Source organism: Blastomyces gilchristii (assembly GCF_000003855.2).
Source record: "Blastomyces gilchristii SLH14081 genomic scaffold supercont1.4, whole genome shotgun sequence".
Classification (NCBI taxonomy): Eukaryota; Fungi; Ascomycota; class Eurotiomycetes; order Onygenales; family Ajellomycetaceae; genus Blastomyces; species Blastomyces gilchristii.
The window spans coordinates 4,147,611-4,169,850 of NW_003101679.1; the positions used below are offsets into that span (position 1 = coordinate 4,147,611).

Sequence of the window (22,240 nt, forward strand, 5' to 3'; positions counted from 1 at the left end):
GCTTACGCGCGACTCCCGAGTCGAGTCGGAATACCTAGGCATCAGTCTTGAATTGGACTCGTGTCGCTACGGGTCTTCCCTTTTTCATCTATCGGTGAATCTATTTTATTGCTGTCTGCGCTATTTTGGCAGCTCAGGTTTCCAATCGGCAACGGAAAACGAGCAATGATTGCACCGCCGTGCTTATCAATCAGCTCATTATTATTGTTTAGCGTCTGTGTGTTGTCAGTCTGATACCTTCATTCCTGAAGGTCCAACCAACTGTGTGCATAACTGCATCCAAAATGGAAAATGCTTGAACTACGTGTTCATTGACAGATCTAGCAGATCCGGAGTTATACTACTCTTTTGAATATGAATATAAAGTACGTGGAAATGTGTTTGCTGTGCTACATTTTAATTGACTGTTGAGCTGCTAATTTTGACCAATTACAGAAATTTTGCGTTTTTCGTTTTTCTTCTCACTATGCATCTATGTTCAACAGGGCATTGGTCTTCAGAGTATAATTAGTCCCGTGAAGTCACCATTTCGCCGGGCCGTCCGGGCGAGGTCCTAATGCCGGCTGCTACTGCCGCAACAATGAATCTTCAAGCTATCGAAGGATTGACCGTCCGGGGCGCGAAATTGCCAGTTAGGCTAGGCTCGTACTAGCAAGCCTCCACCCCTCCATATAGGGCTGGCTGCGATAACAATGAGGTCATGAGAAATGCGTCATTATCAATTGATTTTGAAAGACCTCTTGGTTGAAAATTCTGTTCTGTCTGAGTCGTGCCAGGCTGCCAGCGCGTGTCCTTGTTTCTCTGTCGTTCTCTATCTCTCGCATGCCAATTAAGCCCCATTCATGCCGTTTGGTATTGGGGAGTGACAACGACTCAGATGACCTGAGCGCTTCCGCTTTTAACCGTCCGGCGGTAGCGATTGGACTGGGGAAGGTAATTGTGGGGGGATGCACAGATGATGCATTATTATTGTCGCAGAGCGGAAGGTGCTCGTTGTGGTATCTTTCTCCTCCGATATATCTCCGTCCACACTAGAACGGGAGTTTAGTTGCCTGGAAGGTTGTCATTGATTGGGGAGATGGGCATTGAGACCCTCCGGTTTCTTGACAACATGACATGCTTCGTCTGTTCACATTGACTCTGTCATCTAAGTGATTGTTTGTTGGTCCGGCTGCGTCCATTTCACTCTCAGGCTCGTATGGATAAGGCCTTCGGAACTACCACTAATATGGATTTGAAGGTCGATATGTAAGTAGGATTATATAGAAATAGATTCTTGCCCAGATAATTGATTAGAAATAGAATGGACCTGAGTGGATGGGATTTTTTGTTCAACCCTGGAGTGATATTCGCGTTTGTTCTGACTACAATTGGACCTCGGCGATTACCCTGAACGCCAAGACCGGTTCCACCCCATCGAAGCTTTCATCGTTGGCGGAAACCAGAGCCGTTTCCTCAAGGAACATATCGAACCGAATACCAGAATGTCGTCCTACAAGCTTCCCAACATCCCGTCTCTGCGCAAACAACAGCTTCGGCTTGAATTGTAAGTCGAGCATAAGTTTCTTTACGACGTTGCTCGCTTCCCCTTTTCCAAAAGATACCTTCTTGTAAGCTGTTGTTTGCATTGAGGGCTGACGGGTCTCCTCCCGAAACAGCGCCAGCTTGAAAACCGCCCCTCTCCCTGGTGTCTATGTGAATATCTCAGCGACAGATCCGACCTTCTGGTCCGGAGTTATTTTTGTCCAGAAAGGTAATAAAATAATATTCTGCCCGTCGCATGTGATCTTTTCCCAAATATTCTTTGAGGTGAAGTTGTTAACTGCGATGAGTAATAAGCTAATGGACGAACTTGCTCTGTAATCAGGCCCCTACGCATCTGCTATTTTACGATTCCAGCTCCGCTTTCCATCGACATATCCAGATCTACCGCCATTGGTGACCTTCACAACAGACATATTCCACCCTCTCATCGTGCCCCTCACAACGTACACATTTAGTACGAACTCTCCTGATACGGACACCGTAAGCGCAACGGACGAGGAACGCCTGCCACCTGGTGGCTTTAGTCTGAGGCATGGGTTTCCACATTGGTTCGGAAGGGCACGCAGGAGTGCATCTAATTCAGCGACACAATCGAGGAACGTGAGTGGAAGCGACCAGAATGGCACGAAACCAACAGCCTTGGAACAGCAACAGTCCAGTCAGGGGACAAGCGAATCAACTCCAGACAAAACCCCTACCAATCCTGGGACGTCGTCTACAGGAGGACTAGATGCCTCATCCTCTGGGCGAGGTTCGTCACATGATTCCCATGGACATGTATCTCCATTGCCAGTCGGCTCGCCGTATACTTCCAGCCTTCAAGTGAATGTCCCAGTATTGAAGGTGCTCAACTATATTCGGTCGACATTTGATGACGAAGAAGTATTGGACTCTATACCGCTGGAGGCGGCTGGAAACCCGGGAGCCTGGCATGCGTGGCGATCTCATCGGGGCCTAGGATATAGGGAAGGAGAAGATGGTGTAGATGCGTCCGTGAAAAGGGGTAGCCTTCAAGCACGGCGTCCTGGGGAATGGAACTGGGAAGGTGTCTGGGAGACGAGGGTTCAGGCTGGAATTGAGACTAGTTTTTTGGAATCGGTCCTTTTCGGAAATAGTACGCGTAGTGGTGCGAGTGATGATCTGGTGAGTGCAGGTGCCGGATCGATAGTGTGCTTTCATATACACATGTTGAATTTCCGAGAGAAGCTAATTCGTAATTGCATTTTTCTAGATTCGATTCATCAAACTTGATAGCGATACGCTTGCCAAAACGAAGGAAGAGATTATCTCTACCCAGGGTATCTCTACCCAAGAAGGTGGCGAGATAGACACAGCATGATTCGGTGCTCGTCTCTAGCCCTAATGAGCAAAGTTCGCGGTAGGGGAGCTGCAATCGTGGATGATTTCTTTCTGCTTTTTTGGGCTTTCGCGCCTTGACGACTGAACTCTAGCGGGCCCTTTTTTAAGTATACGAAGTGTTGTTTTGATATCCCAAAATCTACTTTTATTCCGCTGAATTTGGTGACTTATATATGAACCTGCATCGTGCCTTCTGCATGACGCGGTTACCTCTTTTGCTGTGTTTTATTCTTTTATTATTCTTTTCTGTCAACACAGCTTTCCCTTCTCTTTTTAAACTAGATTGCATCAACATCTATCTCGCGTGTATTCTCATATTCTATGCTTCTATACTTCTAGTATTTGGCGGATACGCTCAAATTCTATACATAAAGTCATTCAAGATATCTGCTCAAAATCGGGGCGAGATAGATATATACCAAGGGCAAGTTTCGATATGTACAGGATAACACGGAGCGAAGCAAATAGGAATCTAATCTTAATTGCATTGGTTCTTGTGCCCATCGTTGTCCTGTTCACTATTCTTGCAACAGCTCTGGCGTGCTCAGAGTACTGGAGTTTGTATCGGGAGCGACGGCGTCTTCGTGCTGGAAATATCCCCCACCCAAGGAGGGCTCATTCAAACGCGCATTGGGTATCGTCATCATCTGAGTCGTCGAACGCGTCGACAGAGAGATCCGAGTCCAGCGACGGCGACGCAGTTATGTACATGAAGCCGGCGCTGTTGAGGGAACACGTCTAATAGGCATTTGGTTATATAATCTCACCAGACGTCATGCCCAGGTCAAACGGGGACATCCAGCCATGTCCCGAGCAAGATAGCACAACCATCCCCACGACACTGCCTTTGCGCATCTTCAAACGACGTTTACCAACTGTTCCAGAGGCTTCTTCCACTAGCTTTGTTAAAAGCTCTGCTCCCCCCTACGCGATTCCCCGACGGCACTCGTCTTATGCCATTCGTCGACCGCTCCGGCTCTCAAGGGAGCCCCAGTACTCAACACTACCAGTAAAGCAGGATAGCCCGCGTTCATCTAAATCTCACAATATTGAACGACATTCCCTCTTTGATTCGCGTCTTCTATCGTTACGGACATTTAGTAACAACAGGCCTAGTATGGACGAGGTATGTGTTTTCGTCACGCCCATGAAGTTTATCAAAGAAGCAAAAAAGCCTAATACCCAGTGTTAAGGAATTAAATGAGAGATCGCGTTCGGGGGTAGATAATGTGGTGCGAAGGATTCCGTCTAAAGGGGGGATTTTCCCTCGGGTTGCGAAGGTATTGGATTTCAGTAAATCACGTCACTCGAGCCTGGGACCGGCATCCGGTGGTTACTCGAGATTAGATCCGCCAAAACGCGTTTATACAGAGCCAAATTCACCAAATACGCATCGTTATCCGCCAAATCATAAAATTCGCGAGCCTATCTCGACACAGCTAACAGCTGCCCCTGAGAGGTTTGGACAAAGAACGCCCCCTTTTACTAGAAAGAACCTTTTTGTCCCAAAACACCGCAACAACGTCCATACTCGCTTCTCTTGCCCTCTCCCAATTACGAGAGCCAACATACATATAACGATGGATGCTATGAAGATTTCTGCTCGCGAGGACCTTTTCACTTGGGCTGCGGTGGAAATATCTGCAAACGTTAATTTGGAAGGCGAGCTTGAAACCCAGATTGGGTGCGACGTTCCTCTGGACATTATAGTTCTCCTAGATAATTCGTGGGTTCCCCTTACTCAATTCTAGGGAAGTCATAACTGACTAGGCGGCTAGAGCAAGCATGCCGCCCGCTCTATTAAAAGGGGCGTGCAATACTGTACTCCATTTGGCTTCGTCAATGGATATGCTCGTTGACCGAATGGCAATCGGCTGTATATCTGCTGATCCTGAGCAAAATCTACAGCTTCTTCTGCCGCTATCTACTTGTAATCTCGATGTTATCCGAGGATTACTTCGATCTGTACAAATCTTCCAGTTCCCGTGCGACGAGCCGAATCTGACTCGTACATCAAAAGCTCTCCATGAGGCGTCGAACTTGCTTCTGAGATATTCGAGTAGGGGAGCACTACGTCATGTTTTTGTGATCACTGCAAATTTAGGCATTTCTCTGTTGGAAATAACCAGCAACATAAGGAGTCGAGTGCGATTTCACACCATATCTCCAGAGCCGGTGCTCGTAGTATGGGCTTCCGAGCCAGTGGATGGCTGGCATCTGTCTGCTAGTTTTGACGAGGAAGACAACGATGGCGCGCATGCGCTAAAACATAATTTAAAGCAAGTTATGCGCCATCTTCGCTTTGGACTTGATCCTGGTGTTCTGTCGAACTTGTCGATAAGGCTCGACGGACAACATGGTTGTGATATCGAAGCTATTCTTGGTGAGACGAAATGTAAAGCTTTGCGGCCAGGCGAGAAGTGGACTCTCCTTGTTAAGATCAAAGCTGTGTCTGAGGTAATGGAAGAGCTTTCTGTCCATGGGGACCGCACCCAAAATCCAGTCGATAACGATGTCGACCAAATGATTGATCAACTCCATGGGCTCCTTAGAGCATCTGACCGGGCGATCTCTGAGAACATTTTCACTGTAAACCTAGAGCACAGTCATTCAGCATTATCTGGCCCTGCGGTTATCAAATTGGAGAACAAGTGTGAAATTACCCGCTTTCCCCGGAAAAAAGTCAGACAGGCCCTTCACAAAGATGTCCGCGAGTTATATGGCGAGGGGAACGCCTTGCAAGGGAGAGTCAAACGAATTAATTCAATGCATCTGAGTCGTCATCTTGACGGCGGCGACAATCATAGGACATCGGAACAGGGAAAAAATAGTAGAGAGCGGTCTTTCACTTCTTCGCCATCACACTTGTCACAGCATCTGGAGGTTTATAATAGTCCACAGGTAGAGTTGGGCAGTATGAACCCATTCCGCAATTTGGTCGAAGGTTGCGACGGTAACTGTTTTCACAATATATGTTCAGATGAGAAGGTTGCTCGAGATCAGGCCTTCGTTTCGCCGATTTCGTAGGTGCTAATGTCAGCTTTCCCTCTAGCTAGATATAATATAGGAGATTAGGGTTGGGATTGGCTATATTGGTGGTGGGGATTTTCTTTTGCTGTGTTCTTGCTTGTTCACGATTTTCACTGCGGGGCCTCAGCGGGTCTCGTTGATTATATATAATTTCTCGCACAATGTGGCCTAAACGGCCATAAAACAACGTAATTAAAATACAACGTAATTATTATCTCTCTATTGATATTGCGGCTTTGTGCTTTTGGGAAACGGCGGCCGTGAAAGGAACAGATACTAGATGCCATCTGAATTTACGAACGAGGAGCAACCCCATTGAACGTAGGAACCAGAAGCTAAACTCGATGCCACTCATTCAGTTCATAAACCATGTCAAAAATACGCCATCCATCATTTCCTAACTGTATTTACCGTTACACCCTACAATTTTCCACCTCCTCTCACTTTCCACGCTCTTTTCCCACCCCATTCCTCCAAATGGGTTCCCCTTCATCATCAAACTCCGCCCATTGAAAGAAAGAGCACGACGTTTTCCCAACCGCATACCCAGCATAGCACATCCACATGTATCTCCCCCGCGTGTCCCGTTTCCTCTGCACGCATCGCAACACACACGGCATTCCGCAACGACACTTGGGCGTGTGGCGCGGGTGTAGAGACTCGCGGTACCAGCGGTATGTGATGTTTATTCGCTTGTTGCCTGCAATGGGATGTGGCGATATTGTCTGTGCGGGGCTAATGCTGTGTTTGTATTCTTCCTGGGTTTCGGCGTGCATTACTAGGAGAGAGTTGTGGGGGAGGTGGATGGAGATTTGGCCTTGGATGTCTGCTCTGGTTGCTGCTGCTGCTGTTGTTGTTGTGGATATAGATGTAGATGTAGATGTTTGTGTAGCTATTGTTTCCTCGTTAGCATTAGCATTACTATCGTTGCCGTTGGCATTGGGACCCTCAGGATCATCGGGCGGCACAATTCGGCGCACTCGAAACTCCCTCGTGACGCCTAGGCTTAAACTACCAATGACGGGTCGGGGTCCTAGATATGTCAGTTCATCCGAGTGGTAGCCTACGCTTTCAGAGGGGCCATCATAACAATTCACGAAGGCTGCGTTGGGTACCCATGTACGCGACGATTGGTATTTTAGCTTCTTCCCGCCCGGGTAGTGTGATGTGATGCGCTTATGGATCTCATCGTTCACGGCTTTTTGAACTTTTGTAGAAACACGACGGAGTTCCGGGGTTAACTGTCGGACGTCTGTTCGATAGGTGCCATTGTAGGAGTATTCGTGTTTATGCTTATGCAGCTCTTCGGTACTGGAGACGTAGAAGCCTGCGGAGTGGGGACTTTGGACGGTGCTTTCGAAAAGCTGGAAGGTTTGTCTGTGGAAGGTTTTGGCTTCTTCGAGCAGTTCGCGGAGGAGATCGTTGGCTTCCTCTGCGGCAAGGAAGTTATGAATTATGGTGCAAGGGGTGTACTTGGATATGTCCTCTGGGGAGAAGAGGTGCAATGTCCGCCCTCTCTTTGTGAGGGCTTTCGGCCCTGCTTTTGAGGTTGATAGGTTCGTCGCTGTTACACCGAATGATGAGAGCGAGCTTTGTATGCCCAGGCCACTTGAAATGTTGCGCTTCTTATTACCGCTCGGAGGTGTCTGGGATGGCAGAGTTGAGCACGCGGCTGTGAGGGACCCTTCACTAGCAACCAGCACGTCAAGGAGGAATTCTTGCTGGAAGTCCGGAAAGAGAGATGCTAGAATCGCCAGCTTTACGTCTGTCGATTCCTCGTCTTTAGCTATTTCACAGTCTCCGTCATTGGCCGAAAGAAATGTTGTCTCTTTATGAGATTCCGGCGGGGAGGAGTCTCGTGGGCGTTTCCGAGACAGGAACTTATCCATTCTTCTCACTTTCTTTTTTATTTACTTTATGTGTCTGGATAGTAGCAATCACCTGCTTGGTGCCATTTGTTGACTGCGATTTCCGTGAGTATTTTTCATTTTGGTTGCCTCCCTTGTGAGAATGAGTCGGAATACGTCCTATTAATTGATTTTAACCTTGAAGAATTCTCGCGGCGACTGACTATGGGAGCACGCACTCAATGTTGACTTAACGTAATCAACCACCCAACGCCCGCCCAATCTTCATTTTTTCATCCATCTCACCATGAAGCAGTTATACAAGCAGCAATTGATGATTTGAACATGCCATTGATCCCTAATTACACTGAGACTGCTAAAAAATATAGAATCAGTTGATATACATTATCACAGCATTATAGAGATGTTCAAACATCAAGAAAGAAAACAAGCTCTACTCACTGTAAAAATCTCACAGATTTATAAGAAGAACAGTTTCTTTTTCATATCAATTGATTGACAGATTGCAGTTTCTCTTGTACATCTCAAATTCTTCATAATCTTATTGTTGAGATTCTAAAAGTATCTATTGAAATCAATTAAATACTATAATTCTTTAGAATAGGTTTTTAAAAAGTGTGTAATACAGTTTTGCACTCTTTCAGATATACAATATTAATCAAGAATTTCTACTTCTATTATTAATACATGTGTTACGATCGGCGACACGTGACACGGGTAGAATGGTGGATCCACGGTGTAATCACCGTAAATTAACCCTACGTTCTTCCCGTATGGTTAGGAACCTCCACCGGGGCTATATTAGCTAGATAAGTTACAAGAGAAATTCTGAGAACTTTTAGTTCTCAGGTAGATGTTATAGTCTCTGACTGGTATACATCTATCATTGAAGAAGAAGAATAATAATAATACATCAATTACTGCTTGCTTTATGATGTTTGAATGAGCATTGAGACTAAGCAGACATTGGGTGGGGTGGTTGGTTATGTTATGCGCTAAATAACCGCGCTAATTTGTGCCTTCCCCCAGACGAGGAGATAGACCTCGGTGGTTCAACTTAAGCCGCCGGGGGGTTTCTTCCCTGCAACACAACGAGCTATCCTAGAGCAACATCTGAGGATGCGGATTCCCCTATATATCTCCGAAGGTACTCGCTCACATTGGAGTATAGCTGGCCACCTATAACCCCGCGTCAACTTGTTTGGGATCAACCAGTTGGAAACAATCCTCCTGCCCCTCCCCCGCTCGACAACATGCTTGAGTTCCGTACAGAGGGATTCAACGGATATGCAGTGAAATACTCCCCCTTCTTTGACTCCCGTCTTGCGGTTGCTGCATCCGCGAATTTTGGCCTTGTTGGAAATGGCAGGCTCTATTTTCTCGATCTAACGCCCAACGGCATCGTCCCTCTGAAATAGTAAGCCCCCAAAGATGTAGTGAGGTCTTTAAATGCATTTGCGTCAATACCCCTGGATATATATACTTTATCAATATTTTTTGAAACTATCTGGCGCGATTTACGTAATTCTAACAGCTCTATTTAAATCCAGTTTCACAACGCAAGATTCTCTCTATGATATTGCCTGGTCCGAAATCCATGAGAACCAAGCCCTCGTGGGCTCTGGGGATGGGAGTATTAAGCTCTTCGATGCTACGGTGGATGAGTTTCCTGTCCAAGGATGGAAGGAACATTCTCGCGAAGTTTTCTCCGTTCATTGGAATTTAGTAGCAAAGGACCGATTCTGCTCCAGCAGTTGGGACGGAACCGTTAAAATTTGGTCACCCTCTAGACCTCAGTCACTCTTAACTCTTCCGACGCATAGCTGCACCTATTCCGTCGCCTTTTCCCCACACTCCCCAGATATCTTATCCTGCGTCTCTTCAGACTCCCACGTTCGCGTCTTCGATTTGCGTACACCCTCCTCTGCAAACAACCATCTTACAGTACAAATCCCGATTCATGGAGGAGCCTCGGTACCTACGAAACCGGGATTTCCACCCGCACCTGCCTCATGTCCTCCATCAGAGGCCCTGACGCATGACTGGAACAAATATCGACCCTCAGTCCTTGCCACAGCTGGTGTCGACCGAACGATCCGTACATTTGACATCCGTGCTCCGCAACAGGGCCCGCTATCCGCAATGATTGGACATGAGTATGCCGTCCGAAAAATTACCTGGTCACCGCACCTTTCACACGTTCTTTTAAGCGCTAGTTACGACATGACCTGTCGTGTTTGGAGCGACGGATCCGATACCGGAACGCCGGGTGGTGAAGCAGGCTTCATGCCCGGTGGACTGAGCGCTGGATCAGGAATGGGCAGAGAACTGGGGCGCATGGGGCGCCATACGGAGTTTGCTACTGGCGTAGATTGGTGTCTCTTTGGAAGTGAAGGCTGGTGCGCAAGTTGTGGGTGGGATGAAAGACTCTGTGTTTGGGATGTAAGAGCGATCATGGCTTGAGCCGAAAATCTTACCAGTCATGTTCTATCCCCTGCGCATGAACGTCATCCGCTCTCGAAATAGTGATGCGATATGAGCACTGTACGCTCCACAATTCGATTCGTCCGCAATTGCAGGCCGGAACCTCTAGGCGCGACGGGAACACGTGTATTATTAGAATTATCTAGAAGTGACCCAAATGCCTTCAAAATCTTCCTTGGAGCACGGTTTACCGCTTTCCTGTTACCTCGCCCCGGGCTCGCTGGGAAATATCCACACCCACGCTCAATGCAAGACAGTCCAGCGATACCGAACAACTCCCCCGCGAGCTCAATGGGCATCAAAAGTGGCCTCGCATTATCTGCTCCTCCCCATGTTGCCAAATATATTGAATTAGATGGAATTGTATATCTTATTCATTCAGTGATTGTAGCGAAATTAGCCTATCGAATTTTGTTCATCTTTGGATACGACCCCCTCTTTTCGTATAGGATTTCGTTCCCATGCTCCTTACGGAGCAGTTTGACTCGAGAAACGGAGGGATAAAAACAAAGGGTAAAAGGCAATGCATGATATTGAGAATCTGGCTGGTCCAGTTTTAAATAAGTGAGATTGTTCGCCAAAGGGAAAAAAGATGGAGGCCTTTATCTCTTTTTGCGACAACTCACAGTCTGGGCCCAAAAGGAGCAGCGGAAGCCAAGAGTCCATCCACCTATGCAGTTTTGGTGCGATCTGAAGATGTCTGACCGTCACCTCGCGATGTTGATGGATCTGGCCGCGGGTTGAGTGGGTAACGTCCAACGTATGGGAGGGATCATGAGGATCAGTTTCTCGTCTCGCTGCCCAGAAACTGCTCGTTTCCACTTTGTTGATATTGATTAATAACGCCCCAATCACCCCGTCGGGGTCCATTTGCAGGCATCCATTCCGCGTGGCTCGGTAGGGCTGGTGCACAAAACTGGGCAAGATGAAGGCGAACGAACTTTCAGGACCTTGCCATGCATGGGACACTGGTTTGTGCATTTTCTAGGATGCCCGCTTAAACGCCGAAGAAACATAATTGGTGAATTTGTCCGTCATTATTCATCATCCCTTTAACGCTTCATTCTAGAGAGATGCGAGATCAGCATACATTTTATCTCTTCTGGTCCACTTAGCAAGGCCCCAAAGGCCGCTGATAGTGTAGTTCACTGATTTTCAGTACGTAAAAAGTATACAGTTTAGGACTGGAGTTCCCCTCTGCCCAAGTGCCATGGCTAAACTGCCGAAACTATAATGGCCACTCTCACTAAGCTGGATAGTTACACATTGCGAAGACATCCAGGAATATCAATGGCAAGCCGACCCTATCTCCCATTCCCCGTATTCTGCAGCCGCGTGGTGAATTGGAATTTGTCACAAAGGGCGCACTAGAACGGGCATCAACCTCTTATCACAAGTTCTCGGGCCTAGGGACATGTTGGTCTTTAAAAATGATACCGGAGCGAACCCGTGTTACCCGAAACATTTGCTTGGTGCTAACAGCTGAAGCGGCGCGTTTCCACTGATAATCTTGTCGGTTTGCCGCTGCCAGTTTGGGATCAGGATGCTCTGGAGGCCCATCAAGTTGCGGGGGATTGCGGCGATAGGGTTGCTATAAAATCATGGTAGCGACCCCAAGATACGTGGTGGTTCATAATTACGGCATTAATTATGCTGTGATTTTGGGAGCAATAGTACTTATCAATCATGATGGCTGATGCGGAAAGGACCGTTGGAACAGGGGAAATATATGTGCCAATGGGTATGTGTCTTCTTTTCAAATATAGATCCCTTTAAAATATCTTCAGAAAATCTGACATCGGCGCAGAGACGGAAATGGTACCGCCGAATCTATCGAATGACTCCCTATCACAGAGCGGGGGTGGCTCCCCTATAGATGGCACCATGGATTATGCACTCTCTGCTTACAGATTCCGTCGAGTTGCGTCGAAAACGATCATGTCATTCCATTCTATGGATCCAGCAAACCCATTCAACTGGAGCAAAGTAAGTTACTGTACACTGGTGTTCGGCAGCGTTACGTCGGTTAGGAGGAGGTATACAACGTGGGACAGCGGTTAACGAGATCACTCAGAACGAGAAGAGATTCGTTTTTGCTGGGGGAATGGCTACTGTCCTGAATAGTACTCTCTGTTCTTCTCTTCCCAGCGGTGCGATGCCATATATTGCCAAGGAGTTCAACATAACAAGCCAGGAGCAACTCGTTCTCCCCATATCCTTATTTCTTGTTGGCTATGTCTTTGGCCCAATCGTTTGTGGACCCATGTCAGAATCTTACGGAAGGAAAACTGTGATGGTAATCCCATTCTTCTTCTTTATGGTTTTCACATTGGGCTGTGCGCTATGTCAAAATTGGGCGTCTCTGTTGGTGTTCAGATTGATTTTGGGTGCTGCGGCATCTGCCCCTCTTGCTATTGTTGGTGGCCTATTTGCCGATATCCACAACGATCCAAGAGAGCGGGGTCAGGTCATGGCGTACTTTATGGCTGTACGTATTGTGTAGCGCATGTTATTTTTTTAGGTGGTGGTGGTGCCTGCTAACCTTTCTCCTAGGTGACTACCGTTGGTCCGCTTGTCGGCCCCTGGCTGTCCGGTTTTACAGCTCCAATAAGTTGGAGATGGCCGTTTTGGATAGCACTTATGATCGCAGGTGTTTCTGCTCCACTGTGCTTTTTTATGCCTGAAACATACGCCCCTATTCTCCTGAAGCGGAGAGCTCGAGCTTTACGCAAGAGCACAGGCAACCCCCATATTGTCGCCCCTCTTGATATCCAGAAGCAAGGGATAAAGGTTATACTCACCGTCACGCTAACCCGTCCACTTCGTATGATGTTTCAGGAGTCAATCGTACTTTTTACTTGCTTATATCTGGCAATAGTCTATGCTATATTTTTCATCTACTTTCAAGCATATCCAGTTATCTTTCAAGGTATGGAAAGTCTCACCTCCGTTCCGAAACTTCGCGAATTCTTTGTCTAACTCGTGGATCATAGGTATATATGGCATGAGTACTGGTGTTAGCGGACTAATGTATCTACCTAGTAAGTTGCATTAATTTTCCAAGCCCATTCGAGTCTTCACTAACACATTGCTCCTTCAGTCGCCCTTGGTGCAGTTCTATCTTGTGCGGTGTTTAACTGGTGGGATTCCTATCTCTACAAGGCCAAGTTTAGGGGCAAAAGTTGGGCAAATATTGAGGAGTATAGACGTCTCCCGCTTGCCTGTATTGGTGGGCCGCTATATGTCATTGCTTTATTCTGGCTGGGCTGGACAGCCACACCCAACATCCACTGGGCGGTCCCCATGTTATCCGGGATACCATTTGGGGCAGGCTACTTGCTAATTTTCATGGCAATGCTAAACTACCTAGTCGATGCGTATGAGACGTTTTCAGCAAGTGCTCAGTCCGCAGCCAGTTGCTGCCGCAGCATCTTTGCGGTTTGCCTCCCCATTTCCACAACCCCAATGTTCAACCGCTTGAGCGTAAGTTGGGCATGCAGCATGCTGGGATTCTTCAGCCTAGCGATGTCGTTTATTCCATTCGCATTCATCCGGTATGGTGAGCACATCAGACGGAATAGCAAATTCTGTCAATACCTGCATGAGCAGAAAGAAGCTGAGCGGATCGCCGAACAGGAGGAGGACAGGATGCATCATAGGACTGGAGTCGGTAGAGATGTTGAAAAAGCCCGGGCCATCGCTGCCCCTATACCATGAGATAGGAATTTTGCCCGGAGAACACACGCACTCTTCATGACCTTCTAACCCGTGAAATAGGCCATCCTGGAATGTAAGCGGTCATGGGAAGCGTAATCAGGGATGGACACATCAAGGCAGGGCCAGTATCCCCGATTTTTAACCAATTAACGACACGAATAGCTCTCTAAAACATTAACTATCGCCTAATGTGCTCGAATACTCGCTCCCCGTCCGCACTTTATCCCCGTTTGATATCTATCTGGCGCCACAACCACAGGACGGAGTGATGCATTTAATTTCTTTCTTTCTTTCTTTCTAAAAAAAAAAAAAAAAAAAAAAAAAAAAAAAAAGAAAGAAAGAAAGAAAAAAGAAAAAGAAAAAGAAAAGGAGAAAAAAAAAAAAAATTCAAAAACTTTTCAAAAACTTTTTTTCGGCTTTTTCTTTACGGGATGCATGAAATTGGCGACTTGAACCTAGCATTACATTTATTTCTACCGGTCATGATAAAAGCAGGCGAGGAAACTACAATCTCGGGGTTTCCAAAATTCTCTCTTCCGTTCGTTTCTCCCTTACTAGGAGGACAAGGAGAACAGGTTTTCAAAAATAGAATATACACATTAGATAGTAATAAAACAAAAAGATGTCAATTGTGTCCACTAGTGAGTGAAATGTAAAAAATTTTAATAAGTGAGCATATGAAGTCTTCCCAAGATTATTGATTCCCATCCCAAAGCAGCAATGCAATCAAATAGGGGCTTGAATTATAGTATGCCATCAGTGGTGTGGTTTAGGGCTTCAGTATCTGAATGTCCAACTGACCTGACCTTCAAACAATTCCCACGACGTATATATGAGAAAAATGTATCAAGTTGCTAACTACCTCTGTAGGTTGACCAAAGTTTCTCGGTCTGTTTACTCTTCGATTCTAGCTGCTGCACTCCCATGATATCTCTCATTCCCTTTTTGGAAGGGAATCAAATCGAACGGCACCACAGTAGCTTACCATCTGACAAGCATTCAGGAAGCTGGCCTGCTAGCTGGGTTGGCACTTAAGTCAAAATGTTAATGGTGCGGGGCTTCTCATCCCAGATCCTATAGATGCAAGCAGGCCTGTCACACGGGACAGAGTCGGTCAATAACAGCCGGGAGACAGAATTGATATCCTATACAATTACGATGACTAGGTCTGAATATCGAACGGGGAACATCGAAAGAGCACTCACTACAATACAAACGGGATTTGCTTCCCTTCAAGAGCTCGGGGGTCTGAGCTGTAGGCCTCGTGATTCTTGAACCATGCAAACTTTTGGGATGTGTAAATCGCTTACCATTCATGATTCATGCCAGTTTCCGAACCGATGGTTGACCGTCATTGGCTCTAATACTGGGAACTACGATATTGAACGCCATCGGTTCGGCGAGAGTGGAGGAGGGGATCGATCAACGCCCCTTCGCAATGATAGAGTTTTGAAGTAATTAACTTGCTACTTCCCATCCCGAGATGATCGGGAAGATGGACAAAGAACTATGAACGTACGAACGTCATATGATAATACGAAAAATACTACGTTCTGCAACCACCAGCCGCTTTTTCGTCTCAGCTATCGTGTCTTGCACCAGACCAGATGTGCCGAAGGACGCCAACTCAAGGAAGCGCGGTTGCGCAAAAACGAAAAGATCTGGACCCGGATCCTAGCGAATAAGAATGGCACGCTGTTGCAATACCTGTTGACTGCCCCGCCTCCCGCCCTCCCGCCAGTGCTGCTTGTGAAGTGGTTGTCGAGTGTTCACTAATGGAATCGCAGTTCCATACTTTTGCCCGGGACCGAGAACCAACGCAGGAAAAGGGGTAGCTCCTCAGAGGGCTTACTTCGAGACCGAAACAACCTCTTTCTACGGAGTACATACATGTACATACATACATTAACAGTGGTCTTAATTACATTGCAGAGGGCATGGCACATCGCGACGACACTGTGATGCGCAAGAATAAGTATTTGCTATGGAGAAAACTCGAGGGCGGGGTTTCAGCAATGTGTATCAAACGATCACCCGCAAGAGACAAGGATCATCCCATCCGGAGAAACAGATACTGTGCATCCATAATCTGTTAACCAACATATTCACAAATCCCCTCCTAGGCCGTCAATTTCAGTGGACGCCCCCTTTTACCCCTCTTCTAGCTCCCACATAAGCCCCAGTCAGGTTTCTCCAACAGCGCATCCCGTAAAAGGAGGGGAAGAGCCAGGGATTAAAGGTCTGGCCAGTTCAAAACCCTAGCCAGATTTGCTGCAAGTATAGTTAGTTATTCTTCCCCTTGAAATCACGCAAGCTGGGGGGGATTTGGTGCTGTTCGTGAAGGTAGTTATTCAACTGGCATGAGCCTCTCATATTCAATCCGCGATCACAAAACCTCTTCCATCTGCCAGTAAAACGAGACGGTAGCATTGCATACGAACGTACGGAGTAGTCTAATAATACAGCCACGCATGGCAATGTATTTTCTAGCGGCGTGGCCAGTGGTCCAGATATGAATAATACACGCATGCGTATTCATGTGGATATGATATCATTCATGTTTTTTCCTTTGCATTGCTTTTCTTTTCTTTTCTTTTCTTTTCTTTCTATATTTTCCCCCCTTCTTCAAATTGTAAGATATTTCGATTTTTGATTTCGGATTTCGGATCTCGGACGCTTGAAGTTTGAGAAACGAAATGCCTAGAAAGCTTGAGTAACTTATGTTTGATTTATGCATGGTTTGAGGCCTGTAGGGGGTGCACCGACAACACCGACCGATTGGCGAAGCTGATGCTCGCGAAAACGGTGATTTCTTGATATCCGACATTTGGGAGGTAGAGGTGTTTTGACTCTATATCTTTGTATTAAGGGCGACGCTTAATAGTTAGATATGAAATAATGAAAGGGGAACCGGACTGGCGAACCAACGGCTAGAAGATGAATACCTAGGGCTGAGCCCTGAAGTGTCGCCATCATTGCCCTGACCTAGCTTTGAACGCTATTTTATCCTTCTCAAGCTCAATCCTGGGTTCTGATTTTATGTTTGTGATGGACTTATGTGATAGACAAGGATGACGGGCTGAAGAACAGGTCCAGAGATGAGTAATTGAGTGATATTCAACTAGTTTTATTACTTCTAGCCCGCGGGTCTTGATTGCGTTGACAGAGTAATCAGTACTTCTCTCATGCATCAGTTTTCTTCTCAGTCCCATTCTGAAAAAGACTGTCTTTTCTTTTAATTATTCAAAGCTTGCGTATGGCTGTATTTCAGATCCTATATTGAAGAAATTTAACAACTCGTTTGTTTCATTTTCAAGTTTTCTGTTTAACTTGGTCAAATTCTGCTTACTTTTTTATTACTCAGCTAGGATATAAAATCTTTTCCATGCCCACCCCTGTCAGCGGCAAGGTTGTGAAGAAGGGAAAAACTGGGTTGCTGAAATTCGGAGTAACTTAGATAAGACTAGGTGTCTGTTAACATTTAATATCTAAAAAACCTAAGCAGGTTAGACGGAAGTAAAGCCAAGTATTTGGAAGGGAAAGGGGAGGAAAGCAAAAGGAGTGAAAAGGCGTTCCAGATTTCAAAAATTAAATTTTCTAAGGGACTTCAAAATGTAGCCAGCCAACAAGAGGAGGATATCGAGTTGAGGGTCTGGAGGCATGGTCGTGCGTGGTCGTGCGTGGTGGGATCGCATGGTAGTCTTGGCAGGGGGGAAGTGGACGTTTCTACCAGCCTTGATTCCTTCCCATATCATATCAACTCTCGAATCCTGATCCGGAGCAAAGAGAGGAGTTGGTCGCCTTGCCATTATCATTATTGTTGTTGTCAATCGGGCTTGCTCCTGTGTGCCCTATGCCTTAACACGTAAATTTTGCAATCGGAGCAAGCGTTGCGTGATTTCCGGAACGGGGAGTGTTCTCGCCCTCCCTAGGTAATTATTTACCACGTTGCTCATGGGAAAGTTATAGCGTACAATGAACCTCGACGGTATATGCGAACGGTAAACCTTGTATATATAATTGGAAACTAGTGGACAAGAGTTTTCTTCCAAGGTTCCTTTTCATTATTACTTTTGGTGCAACCTGCAGGGGAAAAACAATAAATGATGCGGATGCGTACGGAGTACATTATTACATGTCCCTGGGTAGGTCCCTGGCCTTTCTGCATGGACAACTTTTTCCTCACCGCATCTAGCCACCTGTAGGATGAAGCTTTCAGGGATCCATGGATGACTTTTGTTCGGACCTTTTCCCCGGAATGCGTCCAAACAAAGGAAACGGGAACGCATCAGAATGACCATCAATATTATTTATTGACTTTGACGATTTGGGAAGAACGGGCATCTCATCTTGGGGTCTGGTCTGTAAATATATATTCATCCATCCAGCCAGCCATTTATAACCAGCAGTCGTTGATGATCCATTATTGTTAATTATTGTTGTTTCCTTTGTCCGGGTGGAGCAATTCGACCAACAAGGATTAGATTCATGAAGCACAGGAAGCTATAAGCACGAAGCTTCGAAGGTCATTGAACTCGTCCGGAAAGGTGTTTGTTCCCTTCTCTTTTTCGCTTCTTTGATGTTTCATTCTGTGCATCTGCTCTTGTCGCAAAGCGCAAACAATAGTTAAGCAACAAGGGCTGTTCCTTGAAACCCAGACAAGGTGTGAGGAAGCTATAACGCCGAATAGGGATAGTCATTGTTTTTTTGGGTTTTCATTGTCTTTTTCACTGCCCGAGAAATGCGAGGGAGAATGTGAGCTGTATATAGTGTCTCTGAGCATCAAATGACGAAATTTCACAGTTTGTGACAATATTGTTGATTTTTACAAGGCTGGAAAGGTAAACCGGTCAGGCAACTGTTTAAATATCAAACCCGAAGGATTGGCAGGAAATTTAAGGAAAAGTGCAGGCATCCATCCGTCTGAAACTCTTTCTTTGCTCGCTCAGCTTTTGGTTACCATTCTTCGAGTCTCGGCCATTCGTGTCGGAGACTTCGTCTTGCTGACATTAGCCTTAGCCCTAGTTAACGGTCAAGTTCTGAGGCACCGCATTTCCCATAAGATGATAGTTAGATGTACGCCATTAGTGTTAACGCACAGCCGCCCTGCAGGTTGGCTGGGGCTCGTGGCAGTGAGTTGCATATTTAGATCTTTAGAAATCTCCAAATGTCTCAACTTCGAACACTTTCAGCCGAAGACGTTGGGTTGGGACATTAATAAGTTGTCGCCCACAAAGCAGACAACAATTAGGAAACAGATAGGAAAAAAAAAAAAAAAAAAAAAAAAAAAAAAAAAAAAGGTCAATTAGCGGGGTTAAAGTTTGTCGATGACAATGCGTCAATTCCTTGGGAATGTAGATAAATGGCGTTGGATGATTTTTTCTACGATCACCAGTGGAAGACGAAGATCGACACAGCCCTAACAACCACGGGACTCTACGCGCAGAACTGAGACAAGGACGACAGTTGTTGGGGCTATGGCAGGGCAGGGCTTTTCGAGGGGCTGGTTGTCGAACCCAGTGCCTTCGCAGGCCTCTTGAGTCTTGCTTGCGTTCGACTAACTGTTATCATGCCAGGGAACTGTGCCACAGTGTTTACGAGCGCAAGCCAAGTCGTTGCAACGAGAGCAACGGTTACAGGGGAGACTGCAAAACCTGAGCAGAGACCGAGAAACAAGCAGAAATCAAAACATAATCACATAGTTGTTGGTTTCTCATGGTTTGATTTATGCCTCTTCACATTTCTCAATCAGAGGCAGAGGAGACTCTACTACAAAACAATGCAGAGGAATTCAGCCAAGCAATGAAAAACAATATTCTGTTACAAACTGCCAAGGCCCCACTTCCTGCTGAAGAGCCCCGAAAATTTGGCTAATGGATCGGCGCGTGTGGGTAAGATTTGGCCTAAACTTAGTTAAATTTAGTTAAAGAATCGCCTAGATCCAGCCCCCAATTAGGCCTAGAAGTGTTGGGGGGGGCGTTTGGTTAAGCTGGGATCTGATTGGGGAAGGGAGAGAAGACTGGAGGAACAGCGTGCCAGATTAGGGCAATATGCCGGACTCGGAGTTGGATTGGAGGGCAAGCTGAAGATTTGTGGCATATTACTATGTATTATTACCTTATCGCTCTCTGCTTGTCTGCAGGAATTTGTGATTCTTTTCACCCATGAATTCTTCTCATTGAGCATAAGGGCAAAAGGGGAGAAAAGGATAGGGAACAGGAGACAAAGCTCTGGTCCTCCAGCCCCAGATTTACCCCATCGCTGGAAGCGGGACCTAGATAATAATCGGGAAAACTGTCCAGATCCGTGGTTATACAGGCGGAGGATCGTTTAATCTCTTTGTTTGTTTGTGCTGGTTGTCGTTGCTTTTCCTTTCTTTCTCTTCGTTTGGGTAGTTAACCTATGTACGGAGTACTACTATGTAACCCTCTCCCCAACTCCCTTCCTCTGCTCTAAAGATCTCCACCTTTCATCGGAACCAACGCTCGCTTTCATTCTTGGATACAAAGGGACTATCTCTTGTTCCCTTTTAACCCTCCTTTTCCAGCCTAATTGACCCCCCCCAGCCCTCGTTTTCCAGCCCCTCCTGGCCCCGCCTCGTTCAACAGTCTCAAACAAACAGACCAATTGCGCTACGGTCGGGAAACGATTCCACTCCGCCACCAACCAACCAGTTTTTCTGTCTTGTTGGAGTCCCGATTGAACTGATTGCCTGACCGGGTATTTGCTTTGCCCAGAGCCTCGTTGTGCGCTCTGATTTCTTGACCCTCGCCGCATTTTTCCTGTGTTTGCTGTTTCGTATCTCCAGTTCCAACCACAAAACTCTTTCTTCGCAATTTTCTCCCTACTTCTCGTCCGCACCAGTTGTTCAAATAAGTAATCAGGTGCTAAAGTAACAGTCGCATCTGCCCAGCGAGATCGTTTTGGTGTTCTGGTTTGCGCTGGCATACATCTGACTCGTACCTGTCAGCCTAGAGCTCAGTGTCAGCAACCAGATCAACATATCATCCAACCACTTTTGGCAGCTTATCATCTCTCCTTTTCCTGACTTTATATCATTTCTTCTTTTCCTCTCTATTGCCGTGCTCGTTTTCTCCCCCTCCTCGATGCAGTGACCCTTTGCCGCAATGGGCTCCCCTCGTTATTCGGAGCTAGGACTGTCCTTGGGAATCCTCGAGGAGGACCTACGTTGGTACTGGAAGTTATTAGCAAGCATCTCAGCTTGGCTTCTTCTCGCTGGGTATGTTGAAATTAATGACATATTTGTCCATGAATATTCAAACGACTGAGCTGATTAATATCTTGATCCTCTTCTCTAGATTTGTTGTTTTCCCTCTTGCGATCGATAACAATGCGGACGATATGCGCGGCGGCCAGTTTGCTTTGGCCGCTACCGGCACAGCCCTCGTCGGCGTTGGCTACCTGGTGTGCGTTGGTTTCTGTTTGCGATGGAGGAAGAAGCATTATTTGGTCGACTTCATTTTCATGTATGCCAATTATAATCCCACTCTCCCGTTACCTACCATCATGAGAGTCCGGCTCAAAACCCGGAAACTTTCGTCGCAAGCCATGGTCCTGTACATGTACTGTACATTACATACTGACGTGCAAAACCCACTCCCCCACAGACCGTGCTTCGGATCGAGCCTTATAGGCGTCTTTAACGTAGCCTTGAATATTTTAGTAAGGCGGCTAACACCCCTCACCGCCCTCTCTATCGCAGTCATAACCATTTCCACCGTTTCTACTGCTGCATTTGGAGCTGCGGCTATTTACAACTCTCATAATGTTGTTTTCGTACCGCGACGTTACGCCTTCCGGCGGGGACGGAACGGGGAGGTTTCTGTCGATGACGCAGAACTGCAACGAAGACAGCTTCTGCGACTTTATTTACAGCAAGATGCAGACCGGGCACCCAGTCCTGAGGTCACTCAGAGCACCTTCCGCATCGATCTCCCTGATCCGGGCTTAGATGGAGACGAAGAATTAACAGTCAAACCGCCAAGATCACCCTACGAACGCCCTCTACCACCCTCTCCACCACCTGGTTATGCCCCAGGCAGGATAAGTAATCGATCATTACCACATAATGGGAGTATTCGAAAAGGCACACCTGGAAGAACGCGACCCCATCGACATGAACCGAGAGAAATGAGACGATCCATTGTCGAACTAGGCGATCTATAACCATTTGTCTATCCCATATATCGATATAAACATACCTATATATCATCCAC

General features: G+C 46.5%; 8 protein-coding genes across 13 annotated transcripts; 6 read left to right on the forward strand and 2 right to left on the reverse strand.

The window, feature by feature from the left end:
* Window positions 1-1,484: 1,484 nt before the first annotated feature.
* BDBG_03061 (ubiquitin-conjugating enzyme E2, other) lies at window positions 1,485-2,884 on the forward strand (the record flags this gene model as incomplete). Its single annotated transcript, XM_002626838.1, has 4 exons — window positions 1,485-1,546; window positions 1,659-1,753; window positions 1,868-2,688; window positions 2,777-2,884. The coding sequence occupies 4 exons, from the start codon at window positions 1,485-1,487 to the stop codon at window positions 2,882-2,884; spliced, it is 1,086 nt and encodes a 361-aa protein (XP_002626884.1).
* Window positions 2,866-8,382, reverse strand: BDBG_03063 (CUE domain-containing protein). 3 transcript variants are annotated; one of them, XM_031721078.1, is made up of 3 exons: window positions 8,244-8,382; window positions 5,568-8,157; window positions 3,206-5,499 (listed from the first exon to the last, which is right to left on the reverse strand). In XM_031721078.1, the coding sequence occupies exon 2, from the start codon at window positions 7,821-7,823 to the stop codon at window positions 6,375-6,377; it is 1,449 nt and encodes a 482-aa protein (XP_031577497.1). In that variant the 5' UTR covers window positions 7,824-8,157; window positions 8,244-8,382; the 3' UTR covers window positions 3,206-5,499; window positions 5,568-6,374. The 3 variants fall into 3 exon arrangements, with proteins under 3 accessions (XP_031577495.1, XP_031577497.1, XP_031577496.1); XM_031721076.1 differs by having other exon boundaries at window positions 2,866-8,157; XM_031721077.1 differs by having other exon boundaries at window positions 3,206-8,382.
* Window positions 3,680-5,931, forward strand: BDBG_03062 (uncharacterized protein; the record flags this gene model as incomplete). The annotated part of the gene is made up of 3 exons (XM_031721075.1): window positions 3,680-4,030; window positions 4,098-4,630; window positions 4,683-5,931. 3 exons carry the CDS (start codon window positions 3,680-3,682, stop codon window positions 5,929-5,931), a joined length of 2,133 nt encoding a protein of 710 aa, XP_031577494.1.
* Window positions 8,383-9,055: 673 nt separating the features above from the next.
* On the forward strand, window positions 9,056-10,265 carry BDBG_03064 (peroxin 7; the record flags this gene model as incomplete). The annotated part of the gene is made up of 2 exons (XM_031721079.1): window positions 9,056-9,219; window positions 9,353-10,265. The coding sequence occupies 2 exons, from the start codon at window positions 9,056-9,058 to the stop codon at window positions 10,263-10,265; spliced, it is 1,077 nt and encodes a 358-aa protein (XP_031577498.1).
* On the reverse strand, window positions 9,234-11,440 carry BDBG_16743. Of its 3 annotated transcripts, none has more exons than XM_031724629.1 (2): window positions 10,913-11,440; window positions 9,234-10,827 (listed from the first exon to the last, which is right to left on the reverse strand). In XM_031724629.1, exons 1-2 carry the CDS (start codon window positions 11,265-11,267, stop codon window positions 10,688-10,690), a joined length of 495 nt encoding a protein of 164 aa, XP_031577499.1. In that variant the 5' UTR covers window positions 11,268-11,440; the 3' UTR covers window positions 9,234-10,687. The 3 variants fall into 3 exon arrangements, with proteins under 3 accessions (XP_031577499.1, XP_031577500.1, XP_031577501.1); XM_031724630.1 differs by having other exon boundaries at window positions 9,234-10,831; XM_031724628.1 differs by having other exon boundaries at window positions 9,234-11,440.
* A 532-nt stretch (window positions 11,441-11,972) lies between these two features.
* Window positions 11,973-14,003, forward strand: BDBG_03065 (MFS multidrug transporter; the record flags this gene model as incomplete). The annotated part of the gene is made up of 6 exons (XM_031721080.1): window positions 11,973-12,027; window positions 12,094-12,272; window positions 12,361-12,774; window positions 12,840-13,215; window positions 13,280-13,327; window positions 13,387-14,003. The coding sequence occupies 6 exons, from the start codon at window positions 11,973-11,975 to the stop codon at window positions 14,001-14,003; spliced, it is 1,689 nt and encodes a 562-aa protein (XP_031577502.1).
* A 1,287-nt stretch (window positions 14,004-15,290) lies between these two features.
* On the forward strand, window positions 15,291-16,232 carry BDBG_03066. 2 transcript variants are annotated; one of them, XM_031721081.1, is made up of 2 exons: window positions 15,318-15,712; window positions 15,791-16,232. In XM_031721081.1, the coding sequence occupies exons 1-2, from the start codon at window positions 15,513-15,515 to the stop codon at window positions 15,963-15,965; spliced, it is 375 nt and encodes a 124-aa protein (XP_031577503.1). In that variant the 5' UTR covers window positions 15,318-15,512; the 3' UTR covers window positions 15,966-16,232. The 2 variants fall into 2 exon arrangements, with proteins under 2 accessions (XP_031577504.1, XP_031577503.1); XM_031721082.1 differs by having other exon boundaries at window positions 15,291-16,055.
* Window positions 16,233-21,130: 4,898 nt separating this feature from the next.
* On the forward strand, window positions 21,131-22,190 carry BDBG_03067 (uncharacterized protein; the record flags this gene model as incomplete). Its single annotated transcript, XM_002626844.2, has 3 exons — window positions 21,131-21,243; window positions 21,323-21,490; window positions 21,632-22,190. 3 exons carry the CDS (start codon window positions 21,131-21,133, stop codon window positions 22,188-22,190), a joined length of 840 nt encoding a protein of 279 aa, XP_002626890.1.
* Between the last annotated feature and the right edge of the window lie 50 nt (window positions 22,191-22,240).